The sequence below is a fragment of the Carcharodon carcharias genome, chromosome 17, assembly GCF_017639515.1.
Source record: "Carcharodon carcharias isolate sCarCar2 chromosome 17, sCarCar2.pri, whole genome shotgun sequence".
NCBI lineage: Eukaryota > Metazoa > Chordata > Chondrichthyes > Lamniformes > Lamnidae > Carcharodon > Carcharodon carcharias.
The window spans coordinates 14,682,681-14,701,241 of NC_054483.1; the positions used below are offsets into that span (position 1 = coordinate 14,682,681).

General features: G+C 42.1%; 1 protein-coding gene across 2 annotated transcripts in view; it reads right to left on the reverse strand.

Annotated features, from left to right (window-relative positions):
- Nucleotides 1-18,561, reverse strand: part of LOC121289850 (disintegrin and metalloproteinase domain-containing protein 9-like) — a 113,361-nt gene that overhangs the window by 53,054 nt on the left and 41,746 nt on the right. For both annotated transcript variants that reach the window (XM_041209758.1, XM_041209757.1), the window contains exons 4-9: nucleotides 11,666-11,744; nucleotides 10,008-10,084; nucleotides 5,351-5,561; nucleotides 1,471-1,536; nucleotides 1,297-1,365; nucleotides 411-580 (exon numbers count right to left, since the gene is read on the reverse strand). In XM_041209758.1, the coding sequence (XP_041065692.1) occupies nucleotides 411-580; nucleotides 1,297-1,365; nucleotides 1,471-1,536; nucleotides 5,351-5,561; nucleotides 10,008-10,084; nucleotides 11,666-11,744 (672 nt within the window). The remainder of the gene's footprint in view (nucleotides 1-410; nucleotides 581-1,296; nucleotides 1,366-1,470; nucleotides 1,537-5,350; nucleotides 5,562-10,007; nucleotides 10,085-11,665; nucleotides 11,745-18,561) is intronic.

Genomic DNA, 18,561 nt, shown 5'->3' on the forward strand with positions numbered 1-18,561 from the left:
GTCCTGTACCAGCAATAGCCAAGTAACTGGAGAAAATGGACTGGGGTTGTTTTTCTAACCTAAATGGAAAGAGCAAAATAAGGAGAACAAATCACCTTTGTACTTCCGCATTCCTCCCACTTTGAAACAATTCTTCTGAATAAAAAAACAACTTTGATGACAAGAAGTTCCTCCCTGCTCCAAACCTTTAATCTCCACTTTTTCCACATTAGCCTCCTCTTCTCTCCTAGGAACTTCCCTAATTATTGGTCAAGATTCTGATCATATCAGGATAACACAAATGGAATCACAGAACAGGACAGAAAATCAATGAGATTTCACACCATCTTTGGAAAGCACTCAAGTGCACCCCCCTCAGAGAATTAAGCTTCCTCCTTCAAGTTTTGTGCATTAATATACTGGACACTCACAGAATTAAATGTGCACTGTCATGCCTGCGACGAGGCAGTAAGAACTTCTCTCTCCACTGTACAAAACGCCCCAACACTTCTCCTGCTCCTCCTTCAACGCTGATTGGATTCTGTTTCGACCATATTTCCAAACCAACCAACACGATACGGATGTTCATGGAAATGTACATCTGAGGAGGGAAAAGTGCAGTTTGTTAATTACTGTAGTTCCAATTTATTTCTTGTTAAACGACCCAAAGATCAGCTTAATCAAGGCTCTGGCACTGAGTTCAAGAGCAAAGAAAGACTTCTATATTTTCCATAACAATGTTTCTTTTCCTTGAGCTCTTTCAAGCTCAAAGGCACATCACAGCAATGGAACTGAATCGCCAAGCTCCTTCTAGTCTTAAATCCCAAAGTGCTTAGGAGGACCCCCACGAAGAAGCAATTGAAATACCAAAGACCCCCTTAGCAATTCATCACCTTCAGAATTAATGAAAAGCATGTGCAAGTAATTCCAAGTGAAAACTGAACACAAATTGGACGGTAAGTGAGATAAAAATCACCCCCAAATTTTGAAACCTTTCCTAACCAAAGAAACGCAGATGGAGTTTGAAGAGATTCTGGTCTATTAATAATGGAAGATAACTCAGTGCTAATAGAATCACTTCAGTTCCTTGAGGAATCACCCCGTTACAATTTAAGACCTAGGTACGTGGAAGCTAAAAGAGCCAATTTCTTATTCTTCACCCCCTGGTGATGTTGCCAAGCCTGTTCACACAGCCAGACAACAAGCAGTCTCCAAACAGCTGCTCATGGAACAAACATACATTAGTGCCATAAGCCAGAAGGCTAGAAAGGTCTCAGTAATTTTCCCTATGACAAGAAATTGTGAAAAGACACTTACTCCATCAAGGTAATTGGCAAGCTGAACCATCTGTTCCCTCACAGCAGTTTCATTCTTGGTGACATCATACTACAGCAAAAAAAAGAAACAGAAACTGAAGGGAGCAGCAACACCTCTTCATGGTTTTAATTCCTTCATTTCAATTCAGTGGCAGGAAGCAGGTTTTATACCTACCAGGTCCTTATCCACAACCAAAAAGAGCTCAACATATCGAGTCTGTGGCAATATGGCCCGTTTGCTCTGTAAACAATAGAAGGTAGAGACCAGTAAATTTTCTGATACAATGAAGAACCTATTTTTTCTAGTTGCAGTAATCGCACCTATGTAAAAATAAATCTTCGTATGGGATTCAGACTGTTGAATCCCATCATTACCTCTGCTGTGAAAATCAGTTAAATCTAGAAACCAGTAAGCTTTGAGATAAGTATTTGGGTCATCTCGAGTATCTGCAGTTTCATTGGTTTTAAATTTTTACCTTCAATACTCACTTTATTTTGAGACAAATCTGCTCATCTGCTATGACAGCAGAACAATGGCACCATAAAATGCTCAAATTCGCATAAGACAGAAGTTATTTTGAAGATATTGTATTTGTTTGTACCCCCTCATTCATCTTTTGCCACTGTGTTGTCCTTGGTCAATAGATTACATAGATAACCTCTGCCTTCGCTCTGAACAGTGAAAATGGGGAGCAGAACTCTAGCTCCAGTTTTTCCCTCCTTTGTGAAGACAGCTCCTGGCTTGGCTGTGGCTAAAACCTAATCTTATGAGACATTTGGGTGTGAAGCTCGAGTGTCTCACTTTACAACATAACTATTGAGCTCCGCTAAATGCATCACCATTTCCAGACGTTTCAGGCTTCATGAAACACAGATCAGCCAGGTCCAACATTGCAGCTTCCAAGCAATCCCACCTACCTTCTGTTGGGATGAAATGGACTATTCAAAGTTTACTTGTGTACCAAAAGATTCAATTAAATTTATTAATAAATCAAAACAAAAAATTACCAACTTTGTATTTAAAATATTTTTAGTACTTAAGCATGAGTGGCTGGACATTTCCTGCAACATGAAGAGGTCATGATTATTTTCATTACAAACTCTATTCTTTTAACAATTGTGATGTATGGGCAGAGCAGTGCCTGTAAGGAGTGACGATTGAGAAACTGTAAGCCAACAAACTTTGTTTTTCAGCCATCTGCACTTATGAGCGGAAAAGGTTTTAGCCAATGCTTGCTATAAGACCTGTTCCTCCCTGGGAACACCTTTGGTGTCAGCGATGGCTGTGGGAACACACTCAGCTTGGAGTCAGGAGATCATCTGTTCAAGTCCCAATCCAAGGACGTGTTGGAAGCTAAAACTGCAGTGCAACACTGAGGGAGTGTTGCATTGTCGTGGGTGCTTTCTTTTGGATGAAATATTGAATCAAGACCCTGTCTTCCCACTCAGATGAACTTCAAAGATCTCATGGCACCATTTCACAGAACAGCAGGGGAGTAATCACTGGCATCTAGGCCAATTTTCATCCCTCAACTAACATCATTAAAGCAATAAAGCATAAAGACAGTTGTTTATGGGAACATGCTGCAATGTTACAACAGTGACTACACTTCAGAATTTTTTCATAGGCTGAAAAGTGCTTTGGGCATCCTGAGATCATGGAAGGTGCTATTTAAATACAAATATTCCTTCTTCTTTCTTGGTAGATCTCATAACATCTTGAAATTTTTGCACTGAAGCTTCGTGGTTTGTTTTTTTTTAAGTTACTATTACCCAAAATAAAATCGTAGTGTGTTCTCCAAGTGTCCTGATTAACATTCCTCCTTCAAATCAGCACCAGCCACAACAAATTCAGCATTCTTTAATGCTTGAGGTATCTTGCTAGATATCATATTTACCAGAATGATAACTGAACTCAAGGTATTAAATTATAATACAAATTACATAAAATAGGGTTATGTTCCCTGGAATTTAGAAGGTTTAGGCATGGTTTGATTTGAGTTTTCCAAGATATTAAAAGGAACAGATAGGGTTGCTTGAAAAGAAGTATTGTTGCTCGTTTGGGAGTATAGGATGAGGTGCATAATCTAAAAACTAGAGTCAGACCTTTCAGGATTGAAATTAGTAGACACTTCCACAAGCAAAGAATGGTAGAAGTTTGGTATTCTCTTCTACAAACAGTAATTGATGCCAGATCAATTGATAATTTTAAAACTGAGATGGCTAGACTTTTGATAACCAAAGGTACTGAGAGATTACCAAGCAAAGACATATGTAGTTAGATCACAGATCAACCATGTTCTAATTGAATAGTAACACAGGCTCAAGAGACTAAATGGTGTACCCCTGTTTCTATGTTCTTAAGCTATGAACAAAACAGTAATCATGTGTGCCTAAAATGAGTCACTCCTCTTCAAAGTAAACTGTATTTATAAAGTGCTTTGAGATGCTTGCTTGATACCATGTAGGGGTAAACCTTACAACCAGCACTGTTCCATGCGAACCCATAATGTCCTCATACAAAATTCTGTGTTTTGGTACAGGTAGTAATTCTTCTAAACCAAGTCAGTTAACTCCTGTGGTAATAAAAACGCACACCAGGGATTTCAGTGAGTCTTAAAGAGTTCACATAGCAATAGAATTTATCAGAAAATCTATCCCTTTCTTTTAAATACACTGAGATACAGAAAATGTCACAATTTTCGAGTTGGCCCTCAGTGCTGCAGCGAATGTTAGTGTATCAGCTCTGCAATCGCTGATGTCCGCGACTACACGCTCACTTCCTTACTTGGGAGAAGCTGAAATCCACCTTTTAAAAACTTCAGATTAAAAATAAAAATTAATGAACTAACCAATTGTTTGTTAGATGTCCATTTTGTGCCTAAATATATAGGTAGTGATTAGATTCAAGTGTTTTTAAGTGACCTAGGAGTTACAAAACAGAAAACCATTTCGCACTTAACTTTATGCAGTTATCAAGAACTGCACTCAGCAGAGCAAAACAATCATCATCTGGAAATATCAGCAGTAGCATCATCTTCCATTCCAGCTAGTTAGCAGCTTCCCCAAAATGACCTTACAGGCTCTGAATTTTAAGTGGAAACCGAGAAAATAAAATGACAGGATGAGGAGGGACACCTCGTCATCATAGGTACAATTACTGCACGGCTGATGGGAAAAACCAATCACTGAGGGGTTGTGTCCCCCACTATTCTAGCTGTGTTTCTATATTCTGGAATTATCCATGTGCCCTCCAACTCTTGGTGGGTGTATGACATATTCAATTGTGTTTCTGCATTTGCCATTTTTTTTCTCAGATTGAGAATTCCCTATGTGGATATCAGCAGGCACAAACCAGTATCCAACTAACATGCAGCATCAAGCACACTGCAATAGCTCTAGTTCAAAAAAAAATATGCTCAATGTTAATCTTTATCACACTACAATATAAAGAAATGTTTTACAGCACAAAAGATACTGACAAAATAAATTATTTCCATGAGGAGAATTTCTTTCCCTTCTTGTTTTCCAATGAAAGGTAAAGGATCTGATTTGGATTTGGTGGGAGGGTTGAATCTGACACAGTGGCCTACGTTAATGAACTGGGAGATAAGAGCTCAAATCCCACCGTGGCAGTTGAAGAACTTAAATTCTGTTATTTAAATAAACCTGGAATTTTCATGAAAAGTTCGTATCAGTCATAATGACCATGTAACTATCAGATTGTCCTGAAAATTCATCTGGTTCACTAATGGGAAAGGGAATCTGCCATCCTTACCTGGTTTGACCTATATGTGGCTTCAGGCCCACAGGAATATGATTGACTCTTAACTGCCCTCTGAAATAGCCTAGCAAACCACTCAGTTGTCAAGTGGGCAGCTCACGATCACCTTCTGAAAGGCAATTATGCATGTGCAATAGACGCTAGTATTGCCAGTGATGCCCACATCCAGTGAATGAATTCATTAAACACTCCTCTGTGCATTCTCATTCATTTTATGATTTTAAGCGTACAACTAATTAGCAGCAATGGAATAGCAAAGGCCTGGACTCACGCGCAGGAAGCCCATCATAGTGTGGCCATCATGGGAATGTTGTTCTGCATGCTCCTGATCATCCTGCTGCATGGTGCTGGCCAGATCAGATACTCCGCATACCAAAGGTTCTTCAAGCAGATCCTCCATATGATAAACTATATGTTGGAAGGTACTGGAGGACTCAAGTGGTTCAATTACATAATGAGTGTCACCTATCTCCAGTAGTCCCCTGTGGAGAAACAATGACAGCTACCTTTTTGTTATATCTTTTTGTAATATCAGTCATTTTTCAATAGATTTCATATACATTCTTCATCAATTATGTTTCTTAAATTGACAAAAAATACAAGTAAACTGCACCTGTATCTATCTTATTGCAATGGTCACAGGTTCCTAACAAATTACAGAGTGTAATGACATCAACTGTGTAACACTAGAATGTATCATGAACATTTGTGTTGTCATGTGAGGGGGAGCATGTGAGAAATGGAAGACAGGTTCCTCCCACTTTTCTTAGAATTCTAGTCTTCCTAGTGCTATACCAGCCATGGCTCATAGAAGGAGCCATGTCGTTTTCTGAATTTTAACAGGAACCCTTAGGCTGTAGCTCAGTGAGTAGCACCTTTGGCTGTGAGTCACAGGTTGCGGGTTCACGTCCCACTCCAGAGGCTTGAGCCAGAATCCAGGCTGACAGTCCAGTACAGTACAGAGGGAATGCTACGCTGTTGGAGATGCTGGCTTTCGGATGAGACTTTAAACCAGAGTCTTGTCTGTTTTCTAGGGTGGACATCAAAGATCCCATGGCACTATTTGAAGGAGATTAGGGGATCTATCCCCATGGTCTAAAGACAATATTTATTTCTCATTCGGTATCACAAAACAGATTTTCTGATAATTATCATGCTGCTGTTTGTGGGAGCCTGTGTGCACAAATTGGCTGCCTGATGTTCACAAAGGCTGCCATGTTTCCTCCATACAACAGTGACCACACTCCCAAATTACTTCAGTGTCTATAAAGTGCTTTGGGATGTTCTGAGGGCATAAAAGGCACTATATAAATGCAAATATTTCTGACTCTGTAACCAGAACCAGAGACACACAAGAAAGGCGACTAGTTCACTAACTCACTGACATTTTATAGGAAATAGTTGGTCTCCTTAATCCAGTTACAATACCAAAATTAACACATCAACAACACAAATTGGGTTCAATTAGTCTTTTTCATCTGAATCTTTGAGTAGGCACACAGTTCAATAAAGTGTTGAAAACATTTTTATGACATGTCCCCTCATGTGAAACTGTCACATGAGCTGCGACATGTGCAATAATTTCAACAAAAATTTTTGAGAAAATTTAAAATCATTCTCGAAACCTCATTCCAACCGTGGACGAGGTTCCACGAAAAATGCAAAGGCCGTCTGGGCTCTTCGCTTGCCCACCAACCTTAAGGTTGGATGGGCAGCTCCGTTAATTATTTTAATTGTTAGTTAAATGGCCTTAAGAGCTATTTGACAGTTGGGCAGGCGCACAGCTGAGTCGGCTGCACGCCCGCTGAACTGAAAATCTAAATGACGCGCAGTGACGTTGGGACGCATGTCCGACATCACCCCATGTCATTTTACGCCTCGGTAATCAGGCCCCGCCCCCGCTCGCCGAGCTGAAGATTCTCCCCTCTATGTGGACAATATGGTTGCATTCAAAAGTAAATCTGCTTTTTGCAGACAATCATCAGCACCAACTGCAGTATTGCACTGGACCTAGCTGTCTAGGAAGCACTCACCAAAGCCCTGGTGAAATTCTAAGTGATCTGAAATAGTCAATGCAACGAAGCAGCCATTTAGATAGACAGAGTAGCACTGCTTGATTATGAAACTACTATGGAGAGATTTAATGGGCGCCATAAATCTTGACATCATTGAATTAAGTATAATCACCATATCTGGACAACTGTAAAATTATATTTCAATGTTACTTATAAGTAGGTATGTTAAGTTACTTTTTTTTAAAGCAACGTGCGAAGTGTTATCACTTGGCAATAAGGAAGAGGTAACCAGCATAAATTCCATTAGATAGACGGCATTGGAAACAATCTAAACATGATGTGTCAAGGAAACAATTTAATATAATCATTTACAAAAAAAGGATTGCGATTGCTGTGGGCTGTAGCTTCCAAATTGAGACTTTACAAAAGCTAAACACTGTCAATGCCGGAAATTTGAAATAAAAAGCTGAAAATACTCAGCACGTCAGGCAGCATCTGAGAAAAACAGTGTGATAACCATTCGACAGACCTGAAAAAAAATCAGATGTAAAATTTAAGCAAGTGCAAAGGCAAGGCAAGGGAGGAGGGATCAGGAAGAATAAAGGGTGGTATCTGTGATAGGGTGGAATGCAGGAGAGAAATTGAATGACTAAAGGGACGATAGTGCAAGGCAAAAGGAGATGGTATTGGGATAGTGAAGAAGCAAAAGACATTTCCAGAGGAGGTGTAAGTGGGAATCACAGAATTACTGCCAAATGCTGCCATCCAAAAACAAAAGTAGGGGCAGAGGTTCATGATCTGAAATTGTTGTGCTCAGTGTTGAGTCAGGAAGGTTGTGAAGCACTTCATCAAAAGATGAGGTGCTGTTCCTCGAGCTTATGTTAGCTTCACTGGAACAGTGTAGGAGATTGGGGACAAGAGAGGTCAGAATGAGAGTGGGGAAGAGAATTAAAAAGGCAGGCAACCAGAAGCTTAGAGTCACACTTGAGGACTGAACAATGGAAATTTTACGCTGGTAGCCATTTTCCTTACAGCAAAATAAACAGACGGTATCCCTTTTGAAAGAGATTTATTTCTCCCAGTGCTTTTAAAGTTCACCCTTGTCACAGATATTTGAGGTTTCCGTATCAACTGTGACAAAAACAAAACAGATAAATTTCACCAAATACAATATTTTCATAAATCTTATAATCAATTTCAATTGTCTGCCTTGACTGCTATATGTATAAACTCCGGTATGTTTGAAACCATATCTTAGACTAAATGTCCTGAATTTAAAAGGCAATTTCCAACCTGATAATCCTTTATCATGCAGCATGCTCCAAAACCTAAATGAATTTAGATTATCTAATTGTGGAGTGAATACATGGCAGGAGGTAAATAATATGTTAGGAAATAGAGATAGTTTAAGTTATATTGGTATTTGTGGCTGTGAGGAATGAGTTTTAGCTTTAAATTTAAAGTTTGATTTATATTTCTGTATCTGTGTTAAGAAAGGTCAAATAGAGTTTTGGGGTTTCACTTTTAAAAAATGCTTGCATTTCTAATGAGGAGTTTTACCACTCCTATAAAGAGAAGGTAAACGTACAAGGGTAGAAGGCGTTGGAATATTGCCTAGCAACAGGGGGCCAGAGAGGCAGGTCTCTCCCACAGACACATACACAGGAGAAATAGCAGTTGTTTTGGAAGCTGTTTCAGTGCAGTTGGTTCTGAAAGTTGCTGCAAGGAGAGACTGGAGCAAAGGGGACAGATAGCCAGTCCTAAGCAAAAGAAAAAACCCCAAAATCCAGAGGAGTGGAAGAGGGAACAGTCCAAAGATGATCTTCTAGTCAAAGGAAGGACAAGAATCTGGGAAAAAAAGTCCTGTTAAGTGAAGTTAACAGTGGGGCAGAGAGAAAGGCTCCATACTTCAGACTTAAAGAGGCAAAAGCTGCAGAAAGCAGATTTAATGCAAGAACAGCTTGCACAAGGCAAGAAGGTCCAAAGAGACAACTGAAGTCTGTAACTCTTTGCTATGGGCATGTGAAGCAGTGGTGTACTGTTGATGGCTGAGTCAGAGAGGCAGAGTGCCTGATTGCATGTGGTGACCCAGGGAAGAGGAACATCAGAAGGAGAGTTTGAAACACTAGAGGTGAATCCTTGTGGAAGGCATCGACAGTAGGCGACAGTTTGGGAGAATATTCCAAGGTGAAGTCTTAAAGAGTGGAAATTGGAAACCCTCATGTGAAGGACGGAACTCAGTCAAAGTGGTTGGTTCATGGCGTGACAAGCCTCCGGGGGAGTTTGAGGAGAAATCCATAGCATCTGGTTGAGTTGGTATCTGTCACTTGATTTCAGAGTGTGATGTGTCTGACCACAGGGTGCCATAGATTTAGGCAAAATACTGCAGATGCTGGAAAACTGAAACGAAAACAAAAAATGCTGGAAAAACTCAGCAGGTCTGACAGCACCTGTGGAGAGAGACACACACAGAGATAACAGTGCCATAGATTTACATGGACTGTGTACTTATTGTGTACATTAGAGTATAAGATAGCTTTTGTAACTTGTATTATCCTTAAAATTCTGTATACATTTGTAAAGGTACAGTTGTGGGTGAAGGAGTATTGTAATACACTTCATCTTCTTGTTGAATAAATGTTTTTTTATTTTGTTAAAAGTTCATTAGCTGACCCCTGTGCCTCTGTTCAGCAGTTACTCTCCACATGTCTAAACAAACAAATAAAAGTTAGGATTTATCAAGCTGGGTTCCACTCTGGGATCAGGCCTGTCCAGGGGTAACCTCAGTTGGGATAGTAACATCAAATTAACAAACAGCACTTCCACAGCATCACTTATCTCAGAACCTCTCAATGTGCTACATGCAGTCACTGCTGTTTTGAGGATAAATGCAAGGAGACGTCCAATCTTTACCTGAGCCCATCACAGGTGCTAAGAGCAACCATAGAATTATTCATCCCTTCCACATACCCTTGGAAGTGGCAATGGTCCTGGAAAAATAGATAGGAAGGAAATATTTAAACACATCATCCAGAAACTGCAGCAATGGTTTTTCTACTATAATTACCGAAGCTCCTTTGACAGCATCTTCCAAACCTGCAACCTCTACGACCTCAAGAAGTATCGCAGGCATACAGGAACATCACCACCTACAAGTTCCTCCTCCAAGCCACATTCTACATGGACTGCAGCAGTTCAAGGCGACAGCTCACAACCATCTTCTCAAGGATAACTGGAGATAGCAATACAAGCTGGCCTTGCCAGAGAAGCCCACAACCCATAAATGGATAAAATATACTCTGGCAAGTTGATTTTAACTCTTGTAGACAAATGTGAACAGAGCAAGAGAAGCAATTAAAACAGAGCAGCTCCACTTCTGCCAACCTACTATTTTAAGACTACTGCTTTTTGTGGCATAAATAAGTACAAACCAAGGACCAAATGTGTACATGTGTTCCTTTGGGTCTCACAAGAAAGGTCCAGACATTTGCTGGGGCCCTGAATTGCAGCAGATAATCAATATTTCACCTCACTACATCACCAGCATTTAACAGAATGGTCATGATCAGATCAAAGTTAAGTAAAATATTTTTATACTTTATTGTATTTTTCCTTAGTTCTGTTGAAGAGTCTTATGGACTCGAAACGTTAACTGTATTCCTCTCCGCAGATGCTGTCAGACCTGCTGAGTTTTTCCAGGTATTTTTATTTTTGTTTTGGATTTCCAGCATCCGCAGTTTTTTGCTTTTATTTAAGTAAAATAATCTCAGTCTCTCAATCATCTCTAATCAGATAAAGGAAGTGCTCAAATCTTAAGGGGGTAAGAAATCAACAACAACGATCACTGATAGAGAAGTTTGTTACTGTGGCGTGAATGAAGTAGCGGATTTGAGCATGGGGCGTGAGAAGAGACCTTAGCTTCTGATGCCAAGAAACACAGGGCCTTAGTTCAGTGAATCATTTCTTAAGATTCATTGGTCATAGCTGGTGATTCTACCCTGCCCACAAATGAGCTCCTCCTTCCAGGAAAATTGTTTATCTTAATGCACTTTCAGATGAGGGACTTGTGATGAAAATCCTATGCTGATTCTCAGTTTGCTTTGGAGGGGGCAATCCAGATGCATAGAGGGGAATTAGAACCCCTAGAAAACAGGAGGGCTGAGGTAGGTTGGATGTGAAAATTTTAAACCCGAGAAAAATCTCAAACTCAAACCCAACTGACCATGAGCCAGTCCATTTCCAAATTCAGCGGAGATGGAAATGAAGCCTGGCAACCAACCCACAAGAAGAAAGAGGTTGCTCAGTTAAATATTTTAATGAGGCTGTGTGCCTCAGAGTTTATCGCTACTTTAAATTTAACCTGGTTCTACTGGGTTTCCCTGGTTTTAGGAAATCCAGCAGGTGAAGGGAGGCAAAATCAAACATGTGGAAGGCATTTCTGCACTAATTGGGTTCCAGGAACAGCAGGAATGACTCCGATCAGCACCATCCCCCCCCCCCCGCAAAAAACTATCCTGTTTCTCTTCCCATGATCAGACCTCTAAATGATATCACCCCACCTCATTAAATACCTGAACATCTGGCCGAGTTGAGATCAAGTTCCCATCATCACTGTAGGTGAACATCAGGAAGTCCTTTGGAACAACATCTCTGAAGGAAAAGAACACTAACAGTCAGAGCTAACACTTCCCACATGCATCACATTTCAAAAATCCCAGGATCTTGAGACTGTGGCAGAGACTTTCCAAAGCAGATACACGTGGACTGCAGCGGTTCAAGAAGGCAGCTTACCACCGCCTTCTCAAGGGAAACTGGGGATGGGTAACAAACGTTGGCCCAGCCAGCGAAACCCACATCCCGTGAATGAATAATTAACATTGGCTATATTTTACATGTGAGCTATTTTAAGCCACTCCAAACAAATATTCATTGAACAATTTTTTTCAAAATGTAATAATCCTTTCAAAATGTTAAACAATATGTTTTGAACAAATAGGCAATATCTTCATACAAGAGCAATACAAAGCCAAGTGTTGCCAATTGAATCCAGATATCTATGGTCAAAGCAAAGTCCTGTTTAACTTGGCTCAAACTACAGCCTGATACAGGGCAAAGGAATTATTGCATTGTTAAAGGTGGTGGCTTTCAGATAAGATCTGAAACTGAAGCAGTCTTCCTGCTCAGGTGGATATAAAAGATCCCATAGCATTATTGGAAGGGAATTCTCTCTGTATCCTGGTCAATATTTTTCTCTTCTGCAAACAGATCCACAACTAATTACCTAGAAAATGCTTTGGGCTGTCTTGAGGTTGTGAAAGGCACCAAAGAAATTTCTTAATATGGTGCCTTTAGGTCTTCCAAGTGGTTTTTGCCAGGGTAGCTTGGTCTGATGATGCAGTATTTACCTCCTTTTAAGGAATATATAAGAATGGAGTGGGTATCTTGACGGATCTCTGGTGCACCATATATACATATAATACAATTAATGGGGAAATGTTAATCTCCCTTGGTGAGTATACCATTATGTCACATTTAAAGGCAAAGGTGTCAGTTTGAGAGAAACTTGAGCGGCTTCTAGAAAGTGCACTTGTGCCCCGCACACACAAATCTTCGGAAAAAACCTGAACTTTACTGTTATTGGCAAATAAACTTTTAACCTTCGTATCATCCGACAACTCAACAAGAAACTTTTTCTCTTTCTCTCAAGTGCTAAGGAACGCAAGCTCCAACAACTCATCGACACCAACACCCATCTAGGACCCTCCACCCCTGCCTGTCCCTCCGTCCCCACCCTTTCTTCCAATCCCAACCCCAGCCGTGTATTCACTATACCCCCTGACCTTCCCATCTCCGATGCTGAACGTTCAGTGCTCAGCAAAGGACTTAGTTTCATACCCTTACGCCCTCACCTCAATGAATTTCGGGCTCGGCATGATGCTGAACTTTTCTTCCACCGTCTTCGTCTCCGGGCTCACTTCTTTGGGCAGGAGTCCTCTCCCCATTCAACGGATCCTTTTACCCACCTCCAATATTCTCCCTCCACATGGACCCCTCTCTCTGGATTCTTACCTTCTCTTGATCTTTTCATTGAGAACTGTCGGCGCGACATTAGTCGTCTCAATTTCTCTGCTCCTCTCAACCATTCTAATCTCTCTCTGAACTTACTGCACTCCGTTCTCTCAGGTCCAACCCCGACATTGTCATCAAACCCGCTGACAAGGGTGGTGCTGTTGTTGTCTGGTGCACTGACCTCTACCTCGCGGAGGCTGAGCGTAAATTCGCAGACACTTCCTCCTACCTCTCTCTGGACCATGACCCCACCACTGAACATCAAGCCATTGTTTCAGGACTGTCACTGACCTCATCTCCTCTGGGGATCTTCCTCCCACAGCTTCCAACCTGATGGTCGCCCAACCTCGGACGGCCCACTTCTACCTCCTACCCAAAATCCATAAACAGAACTGACCCCGCAGACCAATCATGTCAGCTTGCTCCTGCCCCACGGAACTCATTTCTCGTTATCTTGACTCCCTTCTCTCTCCCCCCCTGTCCAGTCCCTTCCCACCTATATCCATGATTCCTCTGACACCTTATGTCACATCAACAATTTCCAGTTCCCTGGCCCCAACCGCTTCCTCTTCGCCATGGACGTCCAATCCCGCTACACTCCATCCCCCACCAGGATGGTCTGAGGGCCCTTAGCTTCTTCCTCGAACAGAGGCCCGAACAATCCCCATCCACCACTACTCTCCTCCGTCTGGCTGAACTTGTTCTCACGCTGAACAATTTCTCCTTAAATTCCTCTCACTTCCTCCAAATAAAAGGTGTGGCTATGGGTACCCGCATGGGCCCCAGCTATGCCTGTCTCCTTAAGGGTATGTGGAACATTCCTTGTTCCAGTCCTACTCCGGCCCCCTTCCACGACTATTTCTCCGGTATATCGATGATTACTTCAGTGCTGCTTCATGCTCTTGTCGGGACTTGGAAAAATTTATTAATTTTGCTTTCAATCTCCACCCCTCCATCATTTTCACGTGGTCCATCTCTGACACTTCCCTTCCCTTCCTTGACCTCTCTGTCTCAATCTCTGGTGATAGACTGTCCACCAATATCCATTACAAGCCTACCGATTCCCACAGCTATCTCGACTACAGCTCCTAACACCCCGCTTCCTGTAAGGACTCCATCCAATTCTCTCAGTTCCTTCGCCTCTGTCGCATCTGTTCCGATGATGCTACCTTCAAAAACAGTTCCTTTGACATGTCCTCCTTCTTCCCTAACCGAGGTTTCCAACCCACGGTCGTTGACAGGGCCCTCAACCGTGTCCGGCCCATCTCCCCCGCATCCACCCTCACACCTTCTCCTCCCTCCCAGAAACATGATAGGGTCCCCCTTGTCTTCACTTATCACCCCACCAGCCTCCGCATTCAAAGGATCATCCTCCACCATTTCCACCAACTCCAGCATGATGCCACCACCAAACACATCTTCCCTTCAACCCCCTTGTCGGCATTCCGTAGCGATCGTTCCCTCCGGGACACCCTGGTCCACTCCTCCATCACCCCCTACTCCTCAAACCCCACCTATGGCATCTCCCCATGTCCTCGCAAAAGATATAACACCTGCCCCTTCACTTCCTCTCTCCTCACCGTCCAAGGACCCAAACATTCCTTTCAAGTGAAGCAGCATTTCACTTGCATTTCCCCCAACTTAGTCAACTGTATTCGTTGCTCCCAATGCGGTCTCCTCTACATTGGAGAGACCAAACGTAAAGTGGGCGACCGCTTTGCAGAACACCTGCGGTCTGTCCGCAAGAAAGACCCAAACCTCCCTGTCGCTTGCCATTTTAACAATCCACACTGGTCTCTTGCCCACATGTCTGTCCTTGGCTTGCTGCACTGTTCCAGTGAAGCTGGAGGAACAGCACCTCATCTTCCGACTAGGCACTTTACAGCCTTCCGGACTGAATATTGAATTCAACAACTTTAGGTCTTGAATTTCCTCCTCCATCCCCACCCCCTTTCTGCTTCTTCCCCCTTCCTTTTGTTTATTCCAATAATTTATTTAGATTTTTCTTTTCCCACCTATTTCCATTATTTTTAAATCTTTTATGCTCCCCCCACCCCCAGTAGAGCTATACCTTGAGTGCCCTACCATCCATTCCTATTTAGCACATTCGTTTAGATAATATCACCAACTTCAACACCTCTGTGTTCTTTTGTCTGTGACATCTTTTGATGATCTGCTCCTATTACTGCTTGCTTGTCCCTACAACCACACCACCCCCCTCCACTTCTCCCCCCCCACCACCTTAAACCAGCTTATATTTCACCCCTCTCCTTGGATTCACCTAGTTCTGTTGAAGGGTCATGAGGACTCGAAACATCAACTCTTTTCTTCTCCGCCGATGCTGCCAGACCTGCTGAGTTTTTCCAGGTAAATCTGTTTTTGTTTTGGATTTCCAGCATCCGCAGTTTTTTGTTTTTAAACTTTTAACCAAGCAGTCAAGACTAGGCGACAGAACAAAGACCTGGTTCATTTGCGAAATCCGTTTTGAGAGGCACACTGCAATATGCACTAGTCCCCCAGCCACTGCAACCTGGAGAATATAAGTATGCATTCAAATTGTGAACTTAGAAACATGCAATGCAATTCTGCTCTGTTTATTTTGGAAAATGGCCCCACAAGCCTTGATACGACACAGCAAAACAACTGCCCTATCAGACAAATGGAATAATCCAATAATTTGCAGGACCATTCTCAGTCTTCACAAATGATTAATGTGAAAGATCAATGTGGAGACCAAATACGAAGAAGCTGTTGGATTTCCTGAGTTGCTTGAAAGTACGTCAAACAGGGCACAGATTGGAACACCCCAGCATGACAGCCTCAGGCTCAGCTTGTGTCAGAGCAGCTCAGTTTTTTTTTAAAGCAGCATTGTGACGTGCTGCAATGACTGTGCACTGTTCATCGTGACTGAACACACACCCATGCATACACACACAACTTAGAACAAAAAGAAAATAGGCACAGTTCCAAAGAAACAACGACATTATTCACTTGGTGTTCTGGTTCATAGAAACCCAAATATATGCATGCCTGCCAATATATAGCCTGACTTGACAAAATAGGCCAGAAAAAAAAGCACAGCAAAATCTCATTTCCAGATTGGAGCAAACATTTCCGGTTTATAGCTTTTGCTCAGAGTTATGAATTCAGTGCGGTATGCATATGTTGAACTTGTAAAAAAAAAAAATGCTATATTCAGAGTATCTACTCTTATTTGGAACAAAGTGCTTGCACACTTAATCACATCCACAGAATGCCTGACATTTGACCAGATCAAAGGTTACGGGGAGAAGGCGGGAGAATGGTGTTGAGAAACTTATCAGCCATGATTGAATGGTGGAACAGACTCGATGGGCCGAATGGCCTAATTTCTGCTCCTACGTCTTATGGTCTTATGACATTCCTTAAATTGTGGTGTCTGTTATTTGCAGGCAGATGCAGCATCCCATACATGCACAGCAAGATCCCACAGACAGCAAGTGAAAAGAATAACCAGCTAATTGGTTTTATTTTGGCAATGATGGTTAAGGGAGGATTGGCCAGGGCAATAGGAGAACGCCAATCACATTTTCCAATAATGTCATGTGATCCATGTGCATCCACCTGAACTATCAGACAGGTCCTCAATTTAAAGTTCTGATCCAAAAAGTGTTATAATGAGGCCCTGTTTACCTGTTCAGGGGGATTGTTACATTTTTCACATTTCATATTCCCATCTCTATAACATCGTTTGACTCCGCCCTTGCCTCAGCTTATCTGTTGGTGAAACCCTCATCCATGCCTTTCTTCCTCCTAGACTTGACTAATCAAATGCACTGCTGATAAGTTTCCCATGCCTACCGCCTGCAGACTTAAGGTGATTCAAAGTGCTGCTGCCTATGTCCTGACTTACACCAAGTCCTGCTCACCCATTATCCTTGTGCTTGCTGACCAACACTGGCTCCCGATAAAGCAGCACCTCCTTCAAACACAACATCTATAGATCTCTGCACTCTGCCAATTCTGGGCCTCTTGGGCATCCCCAATTTTAATGGCTTTCAGCTGCCTAGGTTCTAAGCTCTGAAATTGCTTCCCTACCTCTCTTTCCTTCTATAAGAGACTCCTTAAGTCTTAACTATTCAACTAAGCATTTTGCAATATGGCCTAATATCTGATGTGGCTTGGTGTCAGAATTTGTTCCACAATCCTCCTGTAAAGCACCTTGAGATGTTTTATTTAATTAACGGTGTTACATAAATGCACATTGTTGTTAATTTAATGTTACACCCGGGTTGTTGTGCACCCAAATAATCCGCTTGCCGTGGATGGAAGCAGATGATGGCATCAAATGCACAGTTATAGAAGAAAGCCAAGATTAGCTCCCAGATCTTGGTGACATGAACTGGAGGCAAGAATCAGGCCCATCAATAGTTTTCCAGTCTAATAAATAAAGTCTTGAAAGATTTGCATTTATCTAGTGCCTTTCACAACCTCAGGACGTCCCATATAACCATAGAAGTTTACAGCATGGAAATGAGTCTTTCAGCACATCCTGTCATGACCGCCAACAAGTAACCATCCAGATAAAAGCCAAATACTGCGGATGCTGGAAATCTGAAACAAAAACAAAAATAGCTGGAAAAACTCAACAGGTCTGACAGCATCTGCGGAGAAGAATACAGTTAATGTTTCGAGTCCGTATGACTCGAACTTCAGTCAGTTCTGGTGAAGAGTCATATGGACTCAAAACGTTAACTGTATTCCTCTCCGCAGATGCTGTCAGACCTGCTAAGTAACCATCCAGCCTCATTCCACTCTCCAGGTTTTGGTCCATAATCTTGTAAATTACAGCACTTCAAGCACATATCCAAGGATTTCTGCTTCTGGCACCCTTTCATGTAGCGAGTTCCACATCCCCACCACCCTCTGGGGAAAAGGATTTCCCCTCGAATACCCTCTAAAACTCCTACCTCTTTCCCTGAATCCACGCCCTTGGTTCCGAACCACTCAACCAAGTGGAATAGGACCTCCCTATCCACTCTATGTAGACCACCCTTAATATTCACACTTCAATTAGGTCTCTCGTCAGCCTCCTCTGTTCCAAAGTAAAACCACCCCAGCCTATCTAATCTTCCCTTGTAATGGAAATTCTCCATCCAGGCAACATTATCATAAATCTTCTCCTTACCACCTCCAATGCAATCATACCTTTCCCAAAGCCTTTTATAGCTAATGAAATCATTTTGAAGTGCAGCGACTGTTGTAATATATGAAATTGCAATAGTCCTACCTAGAGGGCAGGGATGGGAATGGGGAGGCAAATAAACAGATGAGAAAGTGGGAGGGGAAAACTCTGGCCAATTACAAGGAAAATTCGAGGAGATGCATCTGATCGTGACGATGAGAGCTCAGTGCACCC